At 43.0% G+C, this 19973-nt stretch overlaps 1 protein-coding gene and 3 non-coding genes across 4 annotated transcripts in view; all 4 read left to right on the forward strand.

Annotated features, from left to right (window-relative positions):
* Nucleotides 1-4201: 4201 nt before the first annotated feature.
* On the forward strand, nucleotides 4202-4273 carry trnap-agg. The gene has a single exon. It is a non-coding gene; the product is annotated as a tRNA-Pro (tRNA).
* A 1314-nt stretch (nucleotides 4274-5587) lies between these two features.
* On the forward strand, nucleotides 5588-5659 carry trnap-ugg. The gene has a single exon. It is a non-coding gene; the product is annotated as a tRNA-Pro (tRNA).
* A 385-nt stretch (nucleotides 5660-6044) lies between these two features.
* On the forward strand, nucleotides 6045-6116 carry trnap-agg. Its single transcript has one exon. It is a non-coding gene; the product is annotated as a tRNA-Pro (tRNA).
* Nucleotides 6117-7425: 1309 nt separating this feature from the next.
* bbs9 (Bardet-Biedl syndrome 9) overlaps nucleotides 7426-19973 on the forward strand; it is an 85777-nt gene continuing 73229 nt past the window's right edge. The window contains exons 1-5 of the mRNA XM_031576947.2: nucleotides 7426-7782; nucleotides 11464-11584; nucleotides 11900-12050; nucleotides 14660-14724; nucleotides 17069-17182. Coding sequence (XP_031432807.1) covers nucleotides 11473-11584; nucleotides 11900-12050; nucleotides 14660-14724; nucleotides 17069-17182 — 442 coding nt within the window. The 5' untranslated portion in view covers nucleotides 7426-7782; nucleotides 11464-11472. The remainder of the gene's footprint in view (nucleotides 7783-11463; nucleotides 11585-11899; nucleotides 12051-14659; nucleotides 14725-17068; nucleotides 17183-19973) is intronic.

Below are 19973 nucleotides of genomic sequence, written 5' to 3' on the forward strand. Positions count from 1 at the left end.
TATATGTAAAGTGCAGGTGAAGCACAGGTGAAAGTGGCAGTAGAAGTTATAAATGAGGTAGGAGACATGATAAGATATAACTACGGTGAATATGGATATGGACAACAATTGTAAATAAATAGATATAGACAAATGAACAATTTTAGTGCAAATGTTCAGTGGCTGGAGGGAGGTGTGTGGCAGTCAGGCCAGGGTAGAGGGGGGAATACAGTCACTGTAGGAAGGAATGTGAGGGGGTAGCCAGGGGGGCTATCACCGTGATGCAGAGTTCAGCAGGGTGACAGCCGCAGGGAAGAAGCTGTTCCTGCTGGTCCGGGAACGGAGGGCCCTGTAGCGCCTCCCTGAGGGGAGGAGGGCAAACAGTCTGTGGTTGGGATGGGAGCTGTCCTTCTCGATGCTGCGCGCTTTCCGCAGACATCTTTTGCGCTGGACAGCCTCTATGGTGGGGAGTGGGGAACCAGTGATGGCAGTTTTCACTACCCTCTGGAGAGTTTTGCGGTCCACAACAGAGTAGCTGCCATACCAGACTGAGATGCAGTTGGTGAGGATGCTCTCAATGGTGCAGCGGTAGGAGTTCACCAGAATCTGAGGAGACAGATTTGCCTTCTTCAATCGCCTCAGGAAGAAGAGACACTGGTGAGCCTTCTTGACTAAGGTTGAGGTGTTGAGGGTCCAAGAGAGGTCCTCGAAGATGTGGACACCCAGGAATTTAAAGCTGGCGACACGCTCCACCTCCGTCCCGTTGATACAGATCGGGGTGTGTGCGCCACCTTTGGTCCTCCTGAAGTCCACAATTAGCTCCTTGGTTTTCATGGTGTTGAGAGCCAGGTTGTTGTTAGCACACCACACTGCCAGGTGCTGGACCTCTTCCCTGTAGGCCGACTCATTGTTGTTGTTGATGAGGCCAATCACCGTTGTGTCGTCTGTAAACTTTACAATGGTATTAGAACCATGTACAGCTGTGCAGTCGTAGGTGAAGAGGGAGTAGAGGAGAGGGCTCAGCACGCAGCCCTGTGGGACACCAGTGTTCAGGATGAGGGTTGAGGAGGTGTTGTTGTCTAACCTGACAGACTGGGGTCTGTTGGTTAGGAAGTCCAGAATCCAGTTACTGAGGGAGGTGTTGATGCCCCGATTACTGAGTTTTGTGATCCGTTTGGAGGGGATTATGGTGTTAAATGCAGAGCTGAAGTCTATGAACAACAGTCTTGCGTAGGTGTTACTGTTGTCCAGGTGGGAAAGGGCGGAGTGTAGTGCCGTGGAGATGGCATCCTCCGTGCTTCTATTCTAGCGATAGGCGAATTGGAGGGGGTCCAGTGTGGGTGGTAGACATGTTTTGAGATGAGCCAGGACCAGCCTCTCGAAGCACTTCATGATGGTTGGAGTGAGTGCAACTGGGCGAAAGGCATTAAGGCTCGCTGCCTTGGAGTGCTTTGGCACCGGCACGATGGAGGTGGTTTTGAAGCACGTGGGGACAGCTGCTTGGGCCAGTGACAGGTTGAATATGTCAGTCAAGACCTCAGTCAGCTGCCCAGCACAGGCCCTGAGCACCCGTCCAGGGATGCCATCAGGGCCAGCAGCCTTTCGTGCATTAGTCCTGCTCAGTGCAGCACACATGTCGGTGGAGGAGAGTGTGAGGGGCTGGTTGTCTATAGTGAGCACAGCCTTGATGGCCGCCTCCTGGTTGTCCCTGTCGAAGCTTGCATAAAAGCTGTTAAGCTCATCAGGGAATGATGCTTCACCAGTTTGGGGGGAGGTGTTGGTGGGTTTATAGTCCGTTATGGCCTGGATGCCTTGCCACATGCGTCGGGGGTCTGAGTTGTTTTTGAAGTGCTTCTCAATCTTTAGCTTGTAGCTGTGCTTGGTCTTTTTGATGCCCCTCTTCAGGTCGGCCCTGGATGAACTGTAGGCCTGGGTGTCACCTGATCTGAAAGCAATATCGCGTGCCTTCAGCAAAAGGCGGACCTCCCTATTCATCCATGGCTTCTGATTAGGGAATGTGGTGATTTGTTTGAGGGTGGTGACACTGTTGATGTTGGTGTTGATAAAGTCCAGTACAGATGAGGCATAGGCGTTGATGTCCGTGTGGGAGTCCAGTGTGGCCTGGGTGGCAAACACACTCCAGTCTGTGTGTCCAAACCGGTGCTGTAGTGCTCTGCTCCCTCTGGCCACACTTTAATTGTCCTCACTGTGGGTTTCACACGTTTGATGAGTGGTGTGTATTTCGGGAGAAGAAACAAAGAGAGGTGGTCAGACTATCCTAGGTGGGGGAGGGGGACAGCTTTGTAAGCATCAGCCATGTTAGTATAGACATGGTCCAAAGTCTTGTCTCGTCTCGTGGGACAGGAGACATGTTGATGACATTTGGGGAGTACAGTCTTCAGGTTGGAGTGATTAAAGTCAATTTTCAAATTGCTATTACTAGAAAGGTATTTAGGCTAGCTCCTTCAAACTTTCTAGGCTTAAAATCTGATACCATTACTTGAAGATTATGGACTTCCAATCGTGTGCAGGGCTGTAGTGGAGGGTAAACGCACGTAAACGCCGTTTACGCACCTCTGGAATTTTGGAAATAGCGTTTACGCACCTCTAAATATCGTTTACACACCTGTAAGTGGCGTTTACGCACCTCAAAGTTCCCTGGGCCTTGTATTCTGCCGTTGGAATAATCAGAAATAAATTTGGTGTCATTTTAAAACACCTACATTTCAAATTGTTGAACATATAAACGCTGTAGTCTGAATCATTTTCATCTGCGCTGTATTATGCTCCAATCGGTGCCTTGGCGCTGGCGGCGACACCAATCAGGATCCAGGAAGTATGTAAACACATACACGTTGTGCATTAGCCTGCCTGCCTACCTGTTCGGAATGGATTAATTAGCCATGGATATCAGGCGATTTTTGAAGAGACCATCAGTGCTCCCACTCCCACAGATGCCCGCAAAAAGGCCTCAAGTACAAAGTAAGGCTGAAGATCAATTCACGTTTAAACGTTGTTTTGGTTCGGACAACATCGCATTAAGACAGGGACAAACTCTATTAATAACGTGCTTGCAAATACGATGATGCAGGTAACAAGCCAGCCTTCCCGGTGCCATCTAAATAGGCCTAATAAAACGTCAATTATTTCAGCAATTGAAGATGCATGAGTAATTATCCTCACGCATATCGCTGTAGATTAGGCTAATTCATTGAAAATTGTTGACAGATTTTTTGCAAACCAGTTAGACATAGCTAAGTGAATTGCTAAGTAAAATGTTTTAGCTTAGCTATAGAATCTTCCATTTTCGTGGTCAAGGTCAAATATAAGTGTAGCAGAAAAAACAGCAGAACAAGCATGAACCCGACCGGTGAGGCAGAGGTACTGTTTGCCTCGCCTCCGTGATTTTTTTTATGTCAGATCAGCAATAATTAAAAAGTTCTACGCATGCGCTCAACCCAGTTTGTGAGGGATTGCGCAATCTGAGATGAGGCACAGCCTCCCCTGCCCGTACGTCTTGATATAGCAATTGTGTTGTTGTGTTGTGTTGACATTGGAGGTTTCTCCAATGGTTAAATAACAGGGGAAGTGTTTAATTGCAGCATGGTTTCTTTTTATATTATACTTTTCAGCTGTAACACCCAGGGCCTGTTTCCAGAGGCCTTACATTTTTTTTAGGTCCTATAGAGGTCCTTTATTTTGTCTCTCCCTCCACCCCCTTCATTGTTGTGAGGCCTACTTTTCTTTACTGTTTTCTTGAAATTGAATAAACTACAAACACATTTATTCACTGTCATTGATTTAATATGACTTTAACTGATAACATAATGGAATATAGCCAGGACAGCCTTACAGAGTCGCGAGGCTTTGTGTTGTGTTGCTTCGCGTCGAGGTCTGTCTGATCACAAAATTCATAGTTTACCCACCTCTAATTTTACCACTACAGCCCTGATCGTGTGGCTTGGGTATATCAAAGTATTCGGGGTGCTTGAATTTGCTCTTATTAATCCGCGGACCACACTTTGAGAACGACTGTTCTAGACAATAAATAAGCGCTCCCTCGCAACTTCTACAGACAGGGGCTTTCACCGCTAGAGAGCATCAAAGTGCCAAATAAAAATATCATGCCGTCAAAATGTGAGTGAACGTATTATGTAGAAAAGAGGGGTTTGACGTGGCAAGTTCTCGAGTGTTGCTGAGGTTTGGGATAAATGTCCATAGTGGCTCGTTGGTCTAGGGGTATGATTCTCGCTTAGGGTGCGAGAGGTCCCGGGTTCAAATCCCGGACGAGCCCTCCTTTATAGTTGCGGAGGGCTATGTTTGACATCTATCAAAAGTATGAAGTCATGCAGATCATATTCTCGACCTATTCAAACATACGAATGCAGCATCAAACCCTTAGGCTCCAGAAATTAGCGATGCATCAATGCCTCTGGCTGTTGCTCTGTTTAAAATCACAATTCCACAATGGCTGAGCTGGTCATTTGCTCGGTGATAGGTATGAAGTTACAATTCAACAAGGTTAAAGAGTATTGCTTTCTGTTCCATTGGAATGTGCCATCACATTGATGAAAATAATCAGTTAAAATTCCTGTTTTTCTCACTTTTTCAGCAGAGAAGGCCTACTACAATTCAGTTTAGCAATGCTAAATGTCATATTTTGGCAACTGGGTAGGACTATATTTGTGTCAAGAGTTTTGACAGTGGAGGGCTCAATGTCATGTCAGCTGTCTCCACAGATGTAAAGCATGGTAAGGGTAAAATGTTGGAGTATAATCCTCCGCAATGGGTCAGAAACAGAAGAAGAACTGTAGGACATATACAACACATTAGACTTGAGAGTCACATTTTTACTTTTTTAATGACTTTGGAGTAAAGAGGCCAACTAAACTATTAGCTTAATCAAATCCGATCATAAGAAGATGTCAGGGAGTAGCTGGAATTTCGAACTTTTAAGGAAATTGAATAAGCCCCTTTCTTAAAAGGGTAGGCTAACTGTCTATATCATAGGTAACTTTAAACGTCACCCTGCATGCATCACTCAGACCTGACCTCCATCACGTATGAACGAATCAGTTTCCAGAGCATAATACTCCTGGACCACAGGTAGCCAACACGGTGCCCACGGGCACCTGGTCGCCTGCAGGGACCACGTGAGTCGCCCGCAAGGCATGTTCTAAAAACACTACTCGCAGATGATAACACTGGAGAAGTTGGGCCAAGAAGCACTTCTTTAACAACTGGGCCTAACCCAACAGCTTTAAACAAATACTCTTTCAGCTTCTTATCATCCGATGTGAGACTAATCGAATAGTGATCTGTGCAACTTTATTATTCAGGAAGTTTGTATCAAACAAGTAGCCCTTCGTACTACTCAGTACCCTTGAAGTAGCTCTCAGTTTCAAAAAGGTTGGTGACCCCTGTTCTAGACAATAAAGAAGCGCTCCCTCGCAGCTTCTACAGACAGGGGGTTTCACCGCTAGAGGGCAGCAAAGTGCTAAATAAGAATATATTGCAGTCAACATGTGAGTGATAGTATAATGTTGACGAAGGGTTTGACGTGGCAAGTTCTGGACACTTTATGATGTCTGGGCAGTACACTTACAGTGGCTCGTTGGTCTAGGGGTATGATTCTCGCTTTGGGTGCGAGAGGTCCCGGGTTCAAATCCCGGACGAGCCCTTCTTTATAGTTGAAGAGGGTTATGATTGACAGCTGCCAAAAATAGGAGGTCATGAGGAGCATTTTCTCGACCTATTTAAACATGCAAACGTACCATAAAACCCATCGGGAATTAACATTGCCTTGTTTTAAATCATGATTACACTGGTCCATTGTGGTTTTCAATGGCTGATCTGCTCATTTGCCAGGAGAAAGGCCTATAGACAATAAAGAAGCGCTCCCGTGCAGCTTCTACTGACAAGGGGCTTTCACCGCTAGAGGGCAGCAAAGTGCTAAATAAGAATATCATGCCGTCAAAATGTGAGTGAACGTATTATCCAGAAAAGTGGGGTTTGACGTGGCAAGTTACGGAATGTTTTTGAGATTTGGGAAGCGTCTTGACAACGGCTCGTTGGTCTAGGGGTATGATTCTCGCTTAGGGTGCGAGAGGTCCCGGGTTCAAATCCCGGACGAGCCCTCCTTTATACCCCCCTGGACCAACAGAGTGCTGTGATTGACAAATGTCAAAAACAGAAGTCATGAAGAATATAACCTGGACCCATTCAAAATTACAGAAGTAGCCTACGATCAAACCCTTACCTTTCAGGAAATAATGATGTCTTAGGGTCCTGGGTGCTTGTCTTGTTTTAATAATTCCTCTGGTCCCTGAATTGTGCAGCTCGCATTTGTGGTAAATTGCCAGGAGATATACCATTCACAATGAAGCAAATTACAGTTTTTCTCAGTCGCTTTGGTGGATTTCTCGAATCATGCATTCATATGAACAGCACCACACAATGTAGCCTATGCAAAGCCCACAACTTTCTTATGTCTCAAAAGTATCTATTTTTGTCAATGAATATGTCAGTGTCATCGGAATTAAAAAGTCCTTATGTCATTGTTTATGAACAAGACATTCAACATGCTTAGTCATGTTATCAGTGTAATAATCTCTTGCACTAAAATTAACTGATCATTATAACTCGTCTCCAACTAACTGAATACTATGTTGCATAAGTTGAATGTTATCCATGTCACTAATTTAAACTCAACAAGTTTCCAAGTAAATGTATACTGTAAGAATGCAGTAGAAGGATGTAGTCAATAACCTGAAAGAAACTATATTCTCATTTAAAAACTACAGAGAAACAACGGAAAAATCTTCTTGCATGCCAGAAACATTCTTTGTGAAGCAAGTCATTCTACAGTATACAATCACTTACAACACTGGTGATCATAGACTTTTCACCTTAATTAAAAAAAGAACTCTGTAATGCAGGCTATCTATGTCAGGAACTACAGCAGTAGTGTGCTGATGCTGGCAGGGTCCACATGTATGTTTGTTGTCATGTATTTGCTTTGTATTTCCCCTGTTCCCTTAAAACCATTTAAATAGAATTGCTTATATACAGAAGGACTTTTGTTTTTAGTAAATAAATAAATAAATAATGCATACTGCACCTGTTACAGATGTTATTTATGTAGGAAATGCATCGGACATTAGTAGTCGTCCCTGGCACTGTTCTGTATGGAAGCCCAAAGTCCTTGGAAGCCCTAGTCGCAAAAGTCTTAAATTGACTCCATTTCCCATATGGCCAGACTCTGCCTTGCCACATCCGTTTCTGCGCACACCTCTAGCTTTTGCTACTGCCATGACAACAGGGAGATGGCTTCACGTTAGTTGCTTGAGACATGGCAGCGATAGCTATGTGATTTCTACGAAACACCCTTTAGGATTAAATTAATCGGAATCAGTCGAGTTTAAACGGTGAGTAGTTTTGGTGTCATGAATATTCATAAATGGATAACCCCACCAGTTTGACAATGTAACAACTTATCCCGTATGTTGCTAGCCTAATGTTAATGTTAGTTTCCACAGGTTGTGATAGTCCTTGCCTCAAGCCACTTTACTTAGCGAGCTCGCTAAATACCGTTAGCGATTGCTAATTGACACCGTTATGATCAGCCTGCTACTGAAATTACGTGTGCGCACACCATCGTGATGATCGTGCACGGAAAACAATTTGCATAAACACAGCATTTTCCAATTTGGAGGTGTAGCATGAGTTATTGATATCAATGTTGATTCACCTGGAGAGAGGACCTGGCTAGCTACGCCTGTTGGTTGTGAGTTCAGTGACTATGTGAGTGTCTTTTTGGTCGGTCCTAAGCTATCTGCAACCTTAGACTGTGTGGTTGTCAGCTGGCAAGCTAAATTTGTAGATAGCTACACAATATTTACTACCAGCAGTATTGAACAATCCCATAGCTGAGCCATTCGAACATTGACGTTTAACGTTACTTCCACGTTTACCTTGGTAGCCCCCAAGAGGTGTTACTTGTACTATTGTTATGTTCTTCAAAATTAGAGCAGCTTCGAAGATGAAAAGATGCGAAAAATATGAATGAGCAAATAAGAGACAGGAAGTTGGTGATACGCTCTTATGAACTTTGCGATGAAAAGTTTTATAAGTAAAGTATCGCTTGCTAAATTAGTAGTAAACTCTGTCAGCGTGTTAAATCGTGTTCTTCAGTTGTGTTAAGAAGCCTACAATTGGATATTCAGTTGCTATCTGCAAATTGTCACGCAAACATTAAGTCTTATCTGAATCTGAAGCACTCTGCTTGCACACACTAATTTACACTGTCCGTAGAAGGACATACAAGTGTTCCATCTCCTATCTGTGAGCAGATACTTGGATAATCCCTCTTGATGAACAGATAGCGACCGAGGGATTTCACGGTCTCATTAACATGGCAGTTCAGAGGTGTGTTGCAGGATTATTCCTGGTCATCTTCATATCATAACAATATGCTATATGTTGAACACAAAAGCCTTGGGATTGGAAATGATAATCTATGTATATGTCGCTCTCACGTTCTTTCTCTTTCTCTGTTGAGGGGTCCTCTGGATTAGCTGTCTATTCCACCTGCTCAGCAGTTAACAATTAGGAAAGCAGCTTGGCGTGCTGTGTCCAAATCCCCTGTCACATGATTCATTTGCATAGTGTGAGAATGAGTGCTCAGTCACTAGAGGACTATGCCTGCCACATAACCTGGTTTTTGAAGTGATCCTTGACACACAGTAGGGGTCTTAGCATGAGGTGTCATTGAGGAGGGATTCCTGATTCACTGGATGCAATAGAACTCATCTGAAGCAATATTTCAATAAACAAGATTCAGACACACGAAAGACTGTTAAATATGAATATTTAATATAAATATGTAAATTGTGGAAAAATAACTGGTTGGGTTATTTAAATTCTTGTTGGCAACATTGTGTTCCTATCACGTTACCTCTTGTTTAACTTTTGCCATCAATTCCTTTGTTATCAGTTGCATTTACATACATGTGTGTCAGCTTCACACAAGATGTTATGTGTAAACTGTTTTGCAGTAAATGTGAAATAGTCCTATTTAAAATAGCCTAACTGTGTGCTCTAACTGTGAACTAGAATTAAAACGCAACAATTAGCCTAAGGCCTGTGGCTGTCCACTTTGGTTCAGCTAAAAGGATCTAACTCTCCTGCAGAGGTGTAAAAAGTACTGAAATGTTGTACTCAAGTAAAAGTACAATTACTTTGATGAAATTTTACTTAAGTACAAGTAAAATTACCCATCTAAAAATCTACTCAAGTAAAAGTAAAAAGTAGTTCATTTAAAATGTACTTTAAGTAAAAGTTACTTAGTTACTTTCAACAACTTGATGGGGGCCGCTCCTATATAGTGCAAAAAAGGACAAGGGGTCATAAATCCAATACAAAAACTAGTTATTTTTTATTAAAGGAGAATCTTTAGAAATATAAGTGCAATGACATTAAACATGTCAAACATTAAACATGTCAACACAACATTTAAGAACTTTTGGGAGGACATGTCAAGACATGACAGCTAAAATAAAAAGTTAAAATACCGCTGCCCCACTTAAACTTTGGTTACTTTACTTGTGTCCACCTTTAGAGCATTAGTCTACAAACTTCTTGTTGAGTTTGAGCAGCAGCTGATTTTCAAGATGAGTAGAGTTCATCCGGGCTAGCTTTGCATTGAACAGCAATCCAGCACAGCTGAAGAGTCGCTCGCACGCGGCCGAGGCAGGTAGGCCAGTATTGAGTTTCAGGGACAGTTTTTTGATATTCTGAAAGGCGTTCAGCAGATCCATATTGACTGAGACACAGGCTAGGTACCCTTCTAACTCCCCTGTACCTTCTGGACTTCATTGAGGAAAATAAATCATCTTCATCTGATGAATGTTGTCCAACTTGCTCCAGCCTCCAACATCCGGTCAAGGTGTTGTCTGACATAGACTAGACCTGTAGAATGACAAACAACATTTCTGACAATTAAGTATTGAGCTGCCATCAAGATTCAAGAGTGCATCATAACACAGAAATAGCTATAAATAGCTACTTGAGATGACAGACCTACAGTATACAGAATTATAGCATTATTTTCTATTTCTACATGCATCACAATTCATAATCCTCAATTCTTGCTAACCGGGACCCCTTAGCATGAACATGAAAGACGTGCACGTTGCAAAGCCACCACTTATCGTTATCAATATCTGACTAAACATCGTGATAAATTGCAGATAACGACATACACATTGACTTGTCCAACTGTCTGAAAACGATGGTGTGCGCATATACATTGTTCTGTTTCAAGGCATGGGAGGCAGCCAAATGATTAGCCTAATATCAGTTTATGTGGTGTATTTCATTGCTGATGACTGATCTGCAGTTTTTAACACAATATGAGAGACTGAACATAATAATTCTATGACCTGAAACGAATGGAAGACAGGAATGGTATTATTAGTCTATTGGATGACCGCTGTCGACGTTAGCATACTCAGGTCGGTTGCAAGTGCTAGCCAAAATTAGGCTACTACCTACTAGTGCCATGAAACGCATATTTTGCTTAATGGAGCAAAGCTAACTAAATGACAAAAACGCTGTCTGAACTACTAATGGAAAGGGACAAATACTGTACTTACCAACACATGCTTGCGCAGATTTGAAGATGAATTTGTATAAGCAGAAAGTTCTGACTGACGGATTAGGCAGTTTACACAGCATAAAGCTGTTGCCTCTTTTACGTTGGAAGGCAAACTGCTTGCTGAGATGTGGCCACGGGTTTTCTTCATCTTCTTTAATTTCAACTGGCGGAAAGTTCGGTGCTTCAGCTTGTTGGTGGTCCACAGCTTGTTGGTAGTCCGCACTATCATCTTCCTCCATATCTATCTCTCGTGACTCGGCACCGTACTGGTGCCTTGCATCGACTCCATCATCCACTCTATGCAGCATCCACCACGGCAGTGAGCATTGTGGTGCGCGATTCCTGCCTTGAACTATGTTTTTTTTTTTTTACTCAGTAACGGATGTAATTTCCAATGTAGCGAAGTACAATACTTCAGTCAAAATCTACTTAAGTAAAAGTAAAATTACCGATTTAAAAAACTACTTAAAAATTACAAAGTACACAAAAAAACTACTCAATTACAGTAACGTGAGTAAAAGTAATTCGTTACTTTACACCTCTGCTCTCCTGTCTGTGAATAAACCCTACCAGTGGTGGGCGACAGTGGTACAGGAGGTAGAGAAGTCGCTTAGTAATCAGAAGGTTGCTAGTTCGATTCCCTGTCGAAGCGTCCTTAAGCAAGACGCTGAACCCCGAATTGCTCCTGATGTGCAGTGTGCCATCAGTGTAAATGTAAAATGTGTATACATCCTTGTAAGTCGCACATATGTAAGTCGCTTTGGATAAAAGCGTCTGCTAAATGACTAAATGTAAGTGCCATTTACTGTTCCCCTTGTGTTGTGTAGAGCTCCAGCATGTCTCTGTTCAAAGCAAGGGACTGGTGGGCAACAGTTCTGGGAGAGGGCGAGGAGTTCGACCAGGGCTGCCTGTGTGTGGGAGATGTGGACAACAGTGGAACTGGGCTTGGTGAGCAAGCATACATGTTGGTGGTGGTGGGGAGGGACAAGCACTGATACAGTGAACTAATACAGTTCATGGGATTCCATGGGTAGAGACAGCCAGTGAGATGTTTTAATTATGGTCTGCTAAATAATTAATTTAAATGTAAGCTGAAGTAGCTTCAATGAATTAGGCCTCTAAATGTAAAGTAAGCCTAAAATCGCTGTTAATGTCATTGTCTTAGAGTTGATTGCCCTGTTCTTGTTTTGTGATTGGACTGTCAACAACTTGCTGCATGTACTTATGACTGCATGCACTTATGCACTTACTTCTTCTGCACAGATAAAATTGTGGTGGGCAGCTATATGGGGATGCTGCGAATTTTCTTGCCTCACCCGTCTAAACCCAGCGAGGTGTCGGAGGCGGACGCCCAGCTGCTGGAGGTGCACCTCAGAGACCCTATCATCCAGGTGGAGCTGGGCAAGTTTGTTTCGTAAGTAACAACATCGCTGCTGATGGTGTCAGGGCACCTGCCAACTGCGTGACATATTATCAGTCATATTATCACTATACGTTTTTGTAAAACTATGCTGATAAAAATAAACAAATAAAATCACTGATTCAAATAGTCATATTAATAGTGAATATTATGTTTTTTTTTCAGTAAAGTAATTGGATGAGCTGGAAGGACAGTGTTGGCAATAATATAAACTCATCATTATAGATAAGAGGAGATAGGAAAAAAGCCCTTCAGAACATGGCCGACATATGCTTTTAAACCCACTGAAGGAATAGCAGGAACAAACCAAAGCCAAAAGGACGCTTTATGCCATTCTATTTACATAGTAATTACAGCATGCTGTTGATATGGGTTACAGGAAGCTCACATAATACTTCCCCTAGTACTTTATTGTGTGTAAAAACATGGGACAAATGGATAAATGAAGATTGCAGCACCACTGTTGATTAATTAAAGCCTTTATTTCAGCTGACATTTTGCGTGATGCTTTTCAGTGACAGTAACATCATATTAACGCCATAAGCTATAATTCCTTTTGCTGTATTTACCACATAACCTCTTGCTGGTTTTAAAAATGTGTCTTTTACCCATGTCAGGTGTTATCAGTACGCATCAACCATCACTGCAAGCCCCATCCAGCAGGCTCAGGGCCACGCAGAAGTAAAATGTTACTTTAAAAGACTTTACTTGGTCGCAACAGAAAGTTATAGTCAGCAAGGCAGCAGATCAAACAGTCAAACCAACATGATTTAAAAGATGGCCTCACAAGTATATTTGAGCACTGATCATTGGGAGGAAATGATGGTCTAACTGTCAGCTTTCACTATGCATTATGAATAACAAGGTCAAGTCACCTGATACAGATCGAATTAGCCTAATCTCCCAGTCACCCTGCGTTAACCCAGTCACTGTTTGGCTTATCCAGTTAACCTCTTTGCCCACCTGCCCACTACATTCCCATTCTGGCAAACTGTCAATGATTTCACAGGCTCAGTCTCACACAAGGAGCATCCCAGTCACCTGTGATTATTATCCCCCACTAGAGTTCCATTGGATTTCTTTGTTGCTTTACTGGTTGTTTTTTTTTTAAAACCATTTTAAAGCTTTGCAACGTAGTACTTTGCTCCTCTGGCTCAACTGGAATAGCGAGATGCTAACAGCACCAAGATCACGAGTTTGATTCCCAAGGAGCACACATAGGCTACTGATGAAAATACTCAGAACTACTCTAAGTCACTGTGGATAAAAGTGCCTGCTAAATGAATACATGTTTGAAAACTGTCACAGCAAAATGAATTAACATGAATGGTAGCATAGCCTCCCTTAATAGTCTTGTGCTCGATACATTAATGGGCTCAGAAGCCAAGTTGGGAACCTCTATTTTATTTTGAATTGTATTTTGGACATTGCAGCTGTTTGCTGCCTAGAATTCCATTTGCCTGAATCAAGTTTGTAGCATGTTGATGTTGTGAAAGGGAGGGATGGTTTGAATTGTTTTGTCAGTATGCTAGTCTATCATGGGCACACAGGGCCTCCAGATTCAGCTTGGCTGCTTTCCAGACCTTCTCCACAGAGTGTGTTCCTTACAGTCTCAGGCTGTTTGCTTGTGTTTAGTCGTTTCTCCCCCCCTTTGTGGTTCCATTGAGTGATTCATATCTGTCAATGTCACTGGTGGGTATAAATGGAGGCCTTGCTGGAGACATATTGTAAGCATTGTCTAGAAGTGCCTTGCCCAAAGATGCTGAACCGGCCTGATCTAACCCTTTGAAAACAAAATCTGGTGCTCTTCTGTGGTGTGGTGCCACAGTTCCAAACAGCTCCAGGGTTCTCTCCCTGTTTATGTCCCCAAACAATGTCTCTGGGTTGGGAGACGTGAAAATTTTTCAGCCTGCATAGCCACCAAGGGTATGTGAAAACCTCAGATCAAACATGCTGGCCTGGGAAGCTATTCCCCCTCTTTAAGCTCAGCACTTTGAAGTCTGTCCAGTGATGGCCTGGCACTGTGCTGTTCTGGTGTTAGTGGTGCACGCACACAGTTCTTGGAAAATAAGTTAAAGAGGTGCTTAAGCAGATGAGCGTTTGTCTGCTTGAGGTGTGAAGATATGAAGATATGTAACCTCTACAATTTTGCAGAATTAGGTCCTGTAACCTTGCACTACACACACACACACACACACACACACACACACACTCTGTGCATGCATGTACAAACACTCACCCTTCTATCATAGAGATTGACATGGATCTCTCACATTACTTACTTATTTACTGTAACTACCCCACTAGTCCTGCAGTGGCCGTGCAGAGGTTGTGGTAGTAGGAGGTAGGAGGTAGGAGGTAGGGATTATTGATCAATTGGCCAAGCCTAGGTGTGTGGAGTATACAGGGAGCTACCCATGCCCTCCTCCCTGGCTCTCTGCCTCTCACGTTTGTTTCACACACACATGCACATCTTTGCACACACCACTACTTCGCTGGGTCCTGCCGTTTCCTCTGATACAGTGTTTGTCTGTCTATGTCTGTGTGTGTGTGAGAGAGAGATGGGGCCTGTTCTTCCCTTATGGTGCTATGTCTCCCTCCAGGTGTTCAGAACTCCTTCACCTAGCTGTGCTGCATCCCAGAAAGCTCTCGGTCTATGCTGTGTCAGGTAAGCCATTATCAGGTGCCATACAGTGAGTTCATGTGGTGGTCCTTGTCCTGGTGTTGGTCCCACACCAAAAGTGTCATGTTACATGTTCAATTGGACACTCACCTATCTTCATGTTACATGTTCAATTGGACACTCACCTATCTTCATGTTACATGTTCAATTGGACACTCACCTATCTTCATGTTACATGTTCAATTGGACACTCACCTATCTTCATGTTACATGTTCACTTAATAAATTAACCAATCATTTGATCGGATCTAACTGTTGTATAATCTAGAATATTCCCTTTGCTGGTTTTGAACTAGTGCAGTGTTGGTTTACCCTTGTGCCTTGGGTAATTGTCCTACTGGTAGGTGATCCCTCTCCCAAGCCGTAGTTTTACAACAGACTGCAACAGGTTTTCTTGTGCTATTGTGTAGAATTTATTTCTAATAGATTTAGAAATAGAATTAGATTTTTGGTTTTGGCAGGTAAAAAGGGTGTTGTACTAATACAGGCTTGATGAGATGAAGAAATACAAAATGGTCTCTGTGTCTTTAAAAGTTAACATAGATCTTATTTTTGTAATATGTCTTAGATGATAAAAACATGATTGCACAAGTTTTGTGATACGCTGGTCAAAACTTAGATCACTGTCAAATCAGACGCCAAGATTCTTTGCAACAGGCTTGATATGATCCAATACGGAACCAGCAGATGGCAAAATTTGTTTTGCCTTGTGCTGCGACCCGATGACAAGGATCTCAGTTTTGTCTGAGTTTATCTGAAGCAAATTCTTTGACATCCAGTTTTTGCCATCACAAAGTGAACTCAGCAAACCAGGATTTTATGATCTAACAGGCAGATGAATCTGCACATTGTCAGCATAAAAATGAAAAGAGAACATGTCTATGAATAATGTGCCCCAGAGGAAGCATGTATAAACAAAATAAAATGGGTCCTAAGACTGACCCCTGTAGAACACCATATTAAACAGAAAGAAATGTAGAGACATAGTTGTTTACAGAGACATAGAACCTCCTATCCGACAGATATGATGAAAAGGCCTCTCCAGATATCCCCACCCAATGCCTCAGTGCGTCTAACAGGATACTGTGATCGATTGTTTCAAAGGCTTCGCTAAGGACAAGGACTGAGCACATGCCATCATCAGCTGTGCTTAAAAGGTTGTTGGTAACTACTGTGACATTTCCGAAAACCAGATTGAAACTTTAAAAAAATATTGTTTTTTTCGAGTGCAGAGAGAAGGTGTTTGGACATTATTTTTTCGATATAAAAGGTAACTTGAAAATCAGTCTATAATTCTGAGGGAGAGAGGGATCCAGCCCGGGTTTTTAAGTGATCGGGGACAAAACCATTTGACAAGGAACTGTTAAAAACAAAAAAGCAAACAGGGCCCAACAGATTCCATTACTTTTAGTAAAATCTTAGTTGGTGTTACATCAAGAGGGCTTGAGTGACACTTTCTAAAAATTCAGACAAGATAAAGGGATAACACTGGTTGTAACTATCTTGTTGTGTATGAAGGACATCAGAGTAAGTGGGATTAGGGGTCATAGACTAATTGACTCCACTTTATCAGTTAAACAAGATAAAAACTTTTCACAAGCAGCATCACTTTCAACTGGGGCACAATGAAGGGTTAGATTTATGAGCTGATCAACATTATTGTTTGACTAAAAGCACTGGTAATAGGAGCTACTCTTTTCCATTACTGCTCCCATTGTAACTATATCTGAGAATTTGCATATTTTGTTCCAGGTACACTGGTATAGCATTTCCTTAGTGGAGGCACCGTGTTACTTGTTTGATTTATGCCCATTGTACTTATTAGTTTGTTATTACTTAGTTGATATATAAAATACTTACCATATCAAATTATATTACTAAAAATCCTAGATATAGTGGTAGACAGGAAGTCCAGCTCACTCACTAACAATAGCTGGGAACCCAGGATTCTGTTCTGTTTAATGTGAGTGTGACTCCTGTGTATTGTATAGCACTAAGGAGAAAGGGATTACAAATAGCTATGTTTAAAAAAATCAGTAGCATGAACATTTGTCATCAACATGGATATTGAAATTGCCACACAACAACTGTGTCATAATTTAAAACAATAGTGGATGGAAATGGTTGGTTTTGAGGGTGACAAATGATAGCAAATAAGATCGGATGGTTACCGCCAAGTTTAAAAGTTGAGAACTTCAAAGGAAGAAGATCCATCACAAGGTACTTGATAGCATTTGAAGCTCTTCCTAGATACATTAAAGATGTATAATGTCAAGCACAGCTATTGAAACATCGCTTCCTGCATTTCTGTCCTTTTGTCTCCCTCCAGGAATGGCAGGAAATGTTGAGCATGGTGACCAGTATCAACTTCGCTTGGTGTATGAGCACAACCTGCAGCGCACGGCCTGCAACATGACATACGGGCCCTTTGGAGGAGTCACAGGTAGAGGAATCCTCAAAAACATACACTACCTCGTACATACACACAAATGTATTTACCTATGCACTCGTTCACACACACACACACACACACACACACACACACACACACACACACACACACACACACACACACACACACACACACACACACACACACAGACACATCCTTAGCTTTACACATTTACTCACATTTACTGACGTTCTAATCCCTATAAAACGCTCACTGTACACCTCCATATAAGGTGGTCTCCCATGACTTTCATTTGTAGTTAGGAGTTCTGAAAGTATTCAGTGATTCAGCCCTTGAAACTCCCGACCGGCGTTTGGATGCTGGTCCAGTGCTTAGGCTAAAATAACAGGCAAACAGCAAGCAGGCCAAAACACCTCATCAGGCTGCAGCTTGTCATGTAGTGCAGAGCGGGGCAGGATGGGCGGGAGGGAGGGGCAGAGGCCCAGGGTAACGTGTGTCTGCTCACATCCCCCAAAAGGAAGACATGCCCCCAGACAGGGGCGCCCCGGGCACCAAATCAACTCTGAACCAACTTTCCACACGCACATGTGCCCACACACATACAGGACGCTAATGCGTCATATCACAGGAGTCAACACACACTTGTACACACACACACACACACACACACACACACACACACACACACACACACACTTGTACACACACTTGTACACACATACACACACACACACTTTCATACTCGTAAGCATGCGCACCATTGCCTGTGCCAGGGCAAATTCTCCGACTTCTCTGCTTCGCTGGTGAAAAGCGGGCCTGTTCCTCAGGCAGCCTCTTTAGTCAAGCATGACACGGACATGGGTTTGTTCCTGCCACTCCACTCCCCCTCAACAATATGGCCCTTATTTCATTAAAGGTGTGTGTGGTTTTTTTGCTTCACACATTTCCCTGAACCCTTTAAATGGGCGTCTGAGCCAGCAAAGGGCCTCGGATATGAATTAGTTTTTATTAGAGGGGATGTTTAAAGCTGCTTTTCTTGGAGGCCATGAAGATGGAGGGAAAGATTTTTCCCGTTTTTTTATTTTATTTCTGGACACACCTAAGTGTGAACGATCATAAAATGATCATGTTTGGCTTTACCATTTCAGTCCTGTTGCGTTTTCTTTCTCTCTTTCTCTTCTTTCTGTTCCTGTCTTTCTCTCTCTTTCTCTTGCTCTTTCTTCCTCCTGCATGCTCTCTTTTCATTAACCTCCTTTTCGGAGTGTGCCGTGCCTTTGATCCTCCCTTATTTGGATGAAGAGGATGGATTAAAATAACACTCCTATAAATAAAGCCCGTGCCGTACAGTTCTTTAAGCGGATCTTGGGTCTTAGTTCCCCCCCATGGTTGTAATCATATTATGAACCACCAGGGGGCAGCATAGCCTCTCTTGTGAGCCCTTTCATCCTCTACTAAGTAGAGTCTACTTGATCTCCTCACTCTCATCATCAGCAAGCCAAGTTCACCCCTACCGATACACGCTCTGAATGAAGACAGAAGAAATGGCTCTGAGGAAAGAGGAGTAGTTTGTTGAAGAACTGTATGTAACTTTGCCAAGATAGATTTTTGATATGCTTAACTAACAGAGCAATACCAAGTGCTTAGACTGCAGGGCTTTTTAGTTTATTGGCCGTGACAAACAGCTGTTGCTCGCTATTCTTCTCTCTCTTTCTCTGTTTCTTTCTCTTTCTGTGGGTGAGTGTGTATGTGTGTGTGTGTGTGTGTGTGTGTGTGTGTGTGTGTGTGTGTGTGCACTTCTGTGTGTTTTGGACAGAGCGAATGGGATTTAGAGTGAAATTGGAGTGCCTAAATGCTCTGAAGAAGCTCTAGAGGCACTGGCCCCCTTCTAACAGTGAACGGAAAGGCCCCGCTGTGTTTTATAATCATATTAATGGAAGTGCATTAGTGGATCTCCAAGTGCAGGAGAAAGGCCAGGCCCTGTCAGCGTGGCTCTGGCCGGGGCCCCACGGGCCGGGGTGGAGCAGGGGCCCGGCTGCAGGTGCTGAACGGACGGATGAGGGACGGACAGGAGCGGCCCACGCAGGCTGCGTGCAGAGAGACTGCTGGGTGGCCCTGTTCTGACCCAAACGCCAGCCCGGCCCTGCAATTATACTACTTAGAGTGGTAGCTGGAGACCTGCCATTGTACACACACACACACACACACACACACACACACACACACACACACACACTAAAACACACACACACACACACACACACACACACACACACACACACACACACCAAGGTTATTATAGTTTTGCGTTTTTCACTAGTTTTTATTTTTATTTCGTTTTGACTTTTTGTTTTCAATTTCAGTTTAGTTTTAATTAGTTTTTAAAGCGGGTTTGCTAGTTTAGTTTAGTTTCTATTTTTTGAAAATGCTTAGTTTGAGTTTAGTTTTTATTAGTTTCAGTATTAGTTTTAGTCTTTACCGCGGAATGCAAGAAACCAAGAGGGGGGGGGGGGGGGGCAGTCAAAACAAAATGCTCAAAATGAATAGAAGATACAAGCTATAATAAATAATATGTAATAAAACAGAATTTGCGCATGTCCTGTTCAAACAGACAGGAGACAGCGAGACGGTGAGGCAGCGACGAGCTGTGCCTCATCTCAGATTGCGCAATCCCTCACAAACTAGGTTGAGCGCATGCGTAGAACCTATTTAGTTTTGCTGATCTGACGTAAAGCCGCAGTGAAAAAGCACGGAGAGGAGGCAAATAGTACCTCTGCTTCAATAAAGGGAGCATGCGAGAGCCCACCGGTCGGGTTTATTCTTG

The sequence above is a fragment of the Clupea harengus genome, chromosome 11 (assembly GCF_900700415.2).
Source record: "Clupea harengus chromosome 11, Ch_v2.0.2, whole genome shotgun sequence".
Lineage (NCBI taxonomy): Eukaryota > Metazoa > Chordata > Actinopteri > Clupeiformes > Clupeidae > Clupea > Clupea harengus.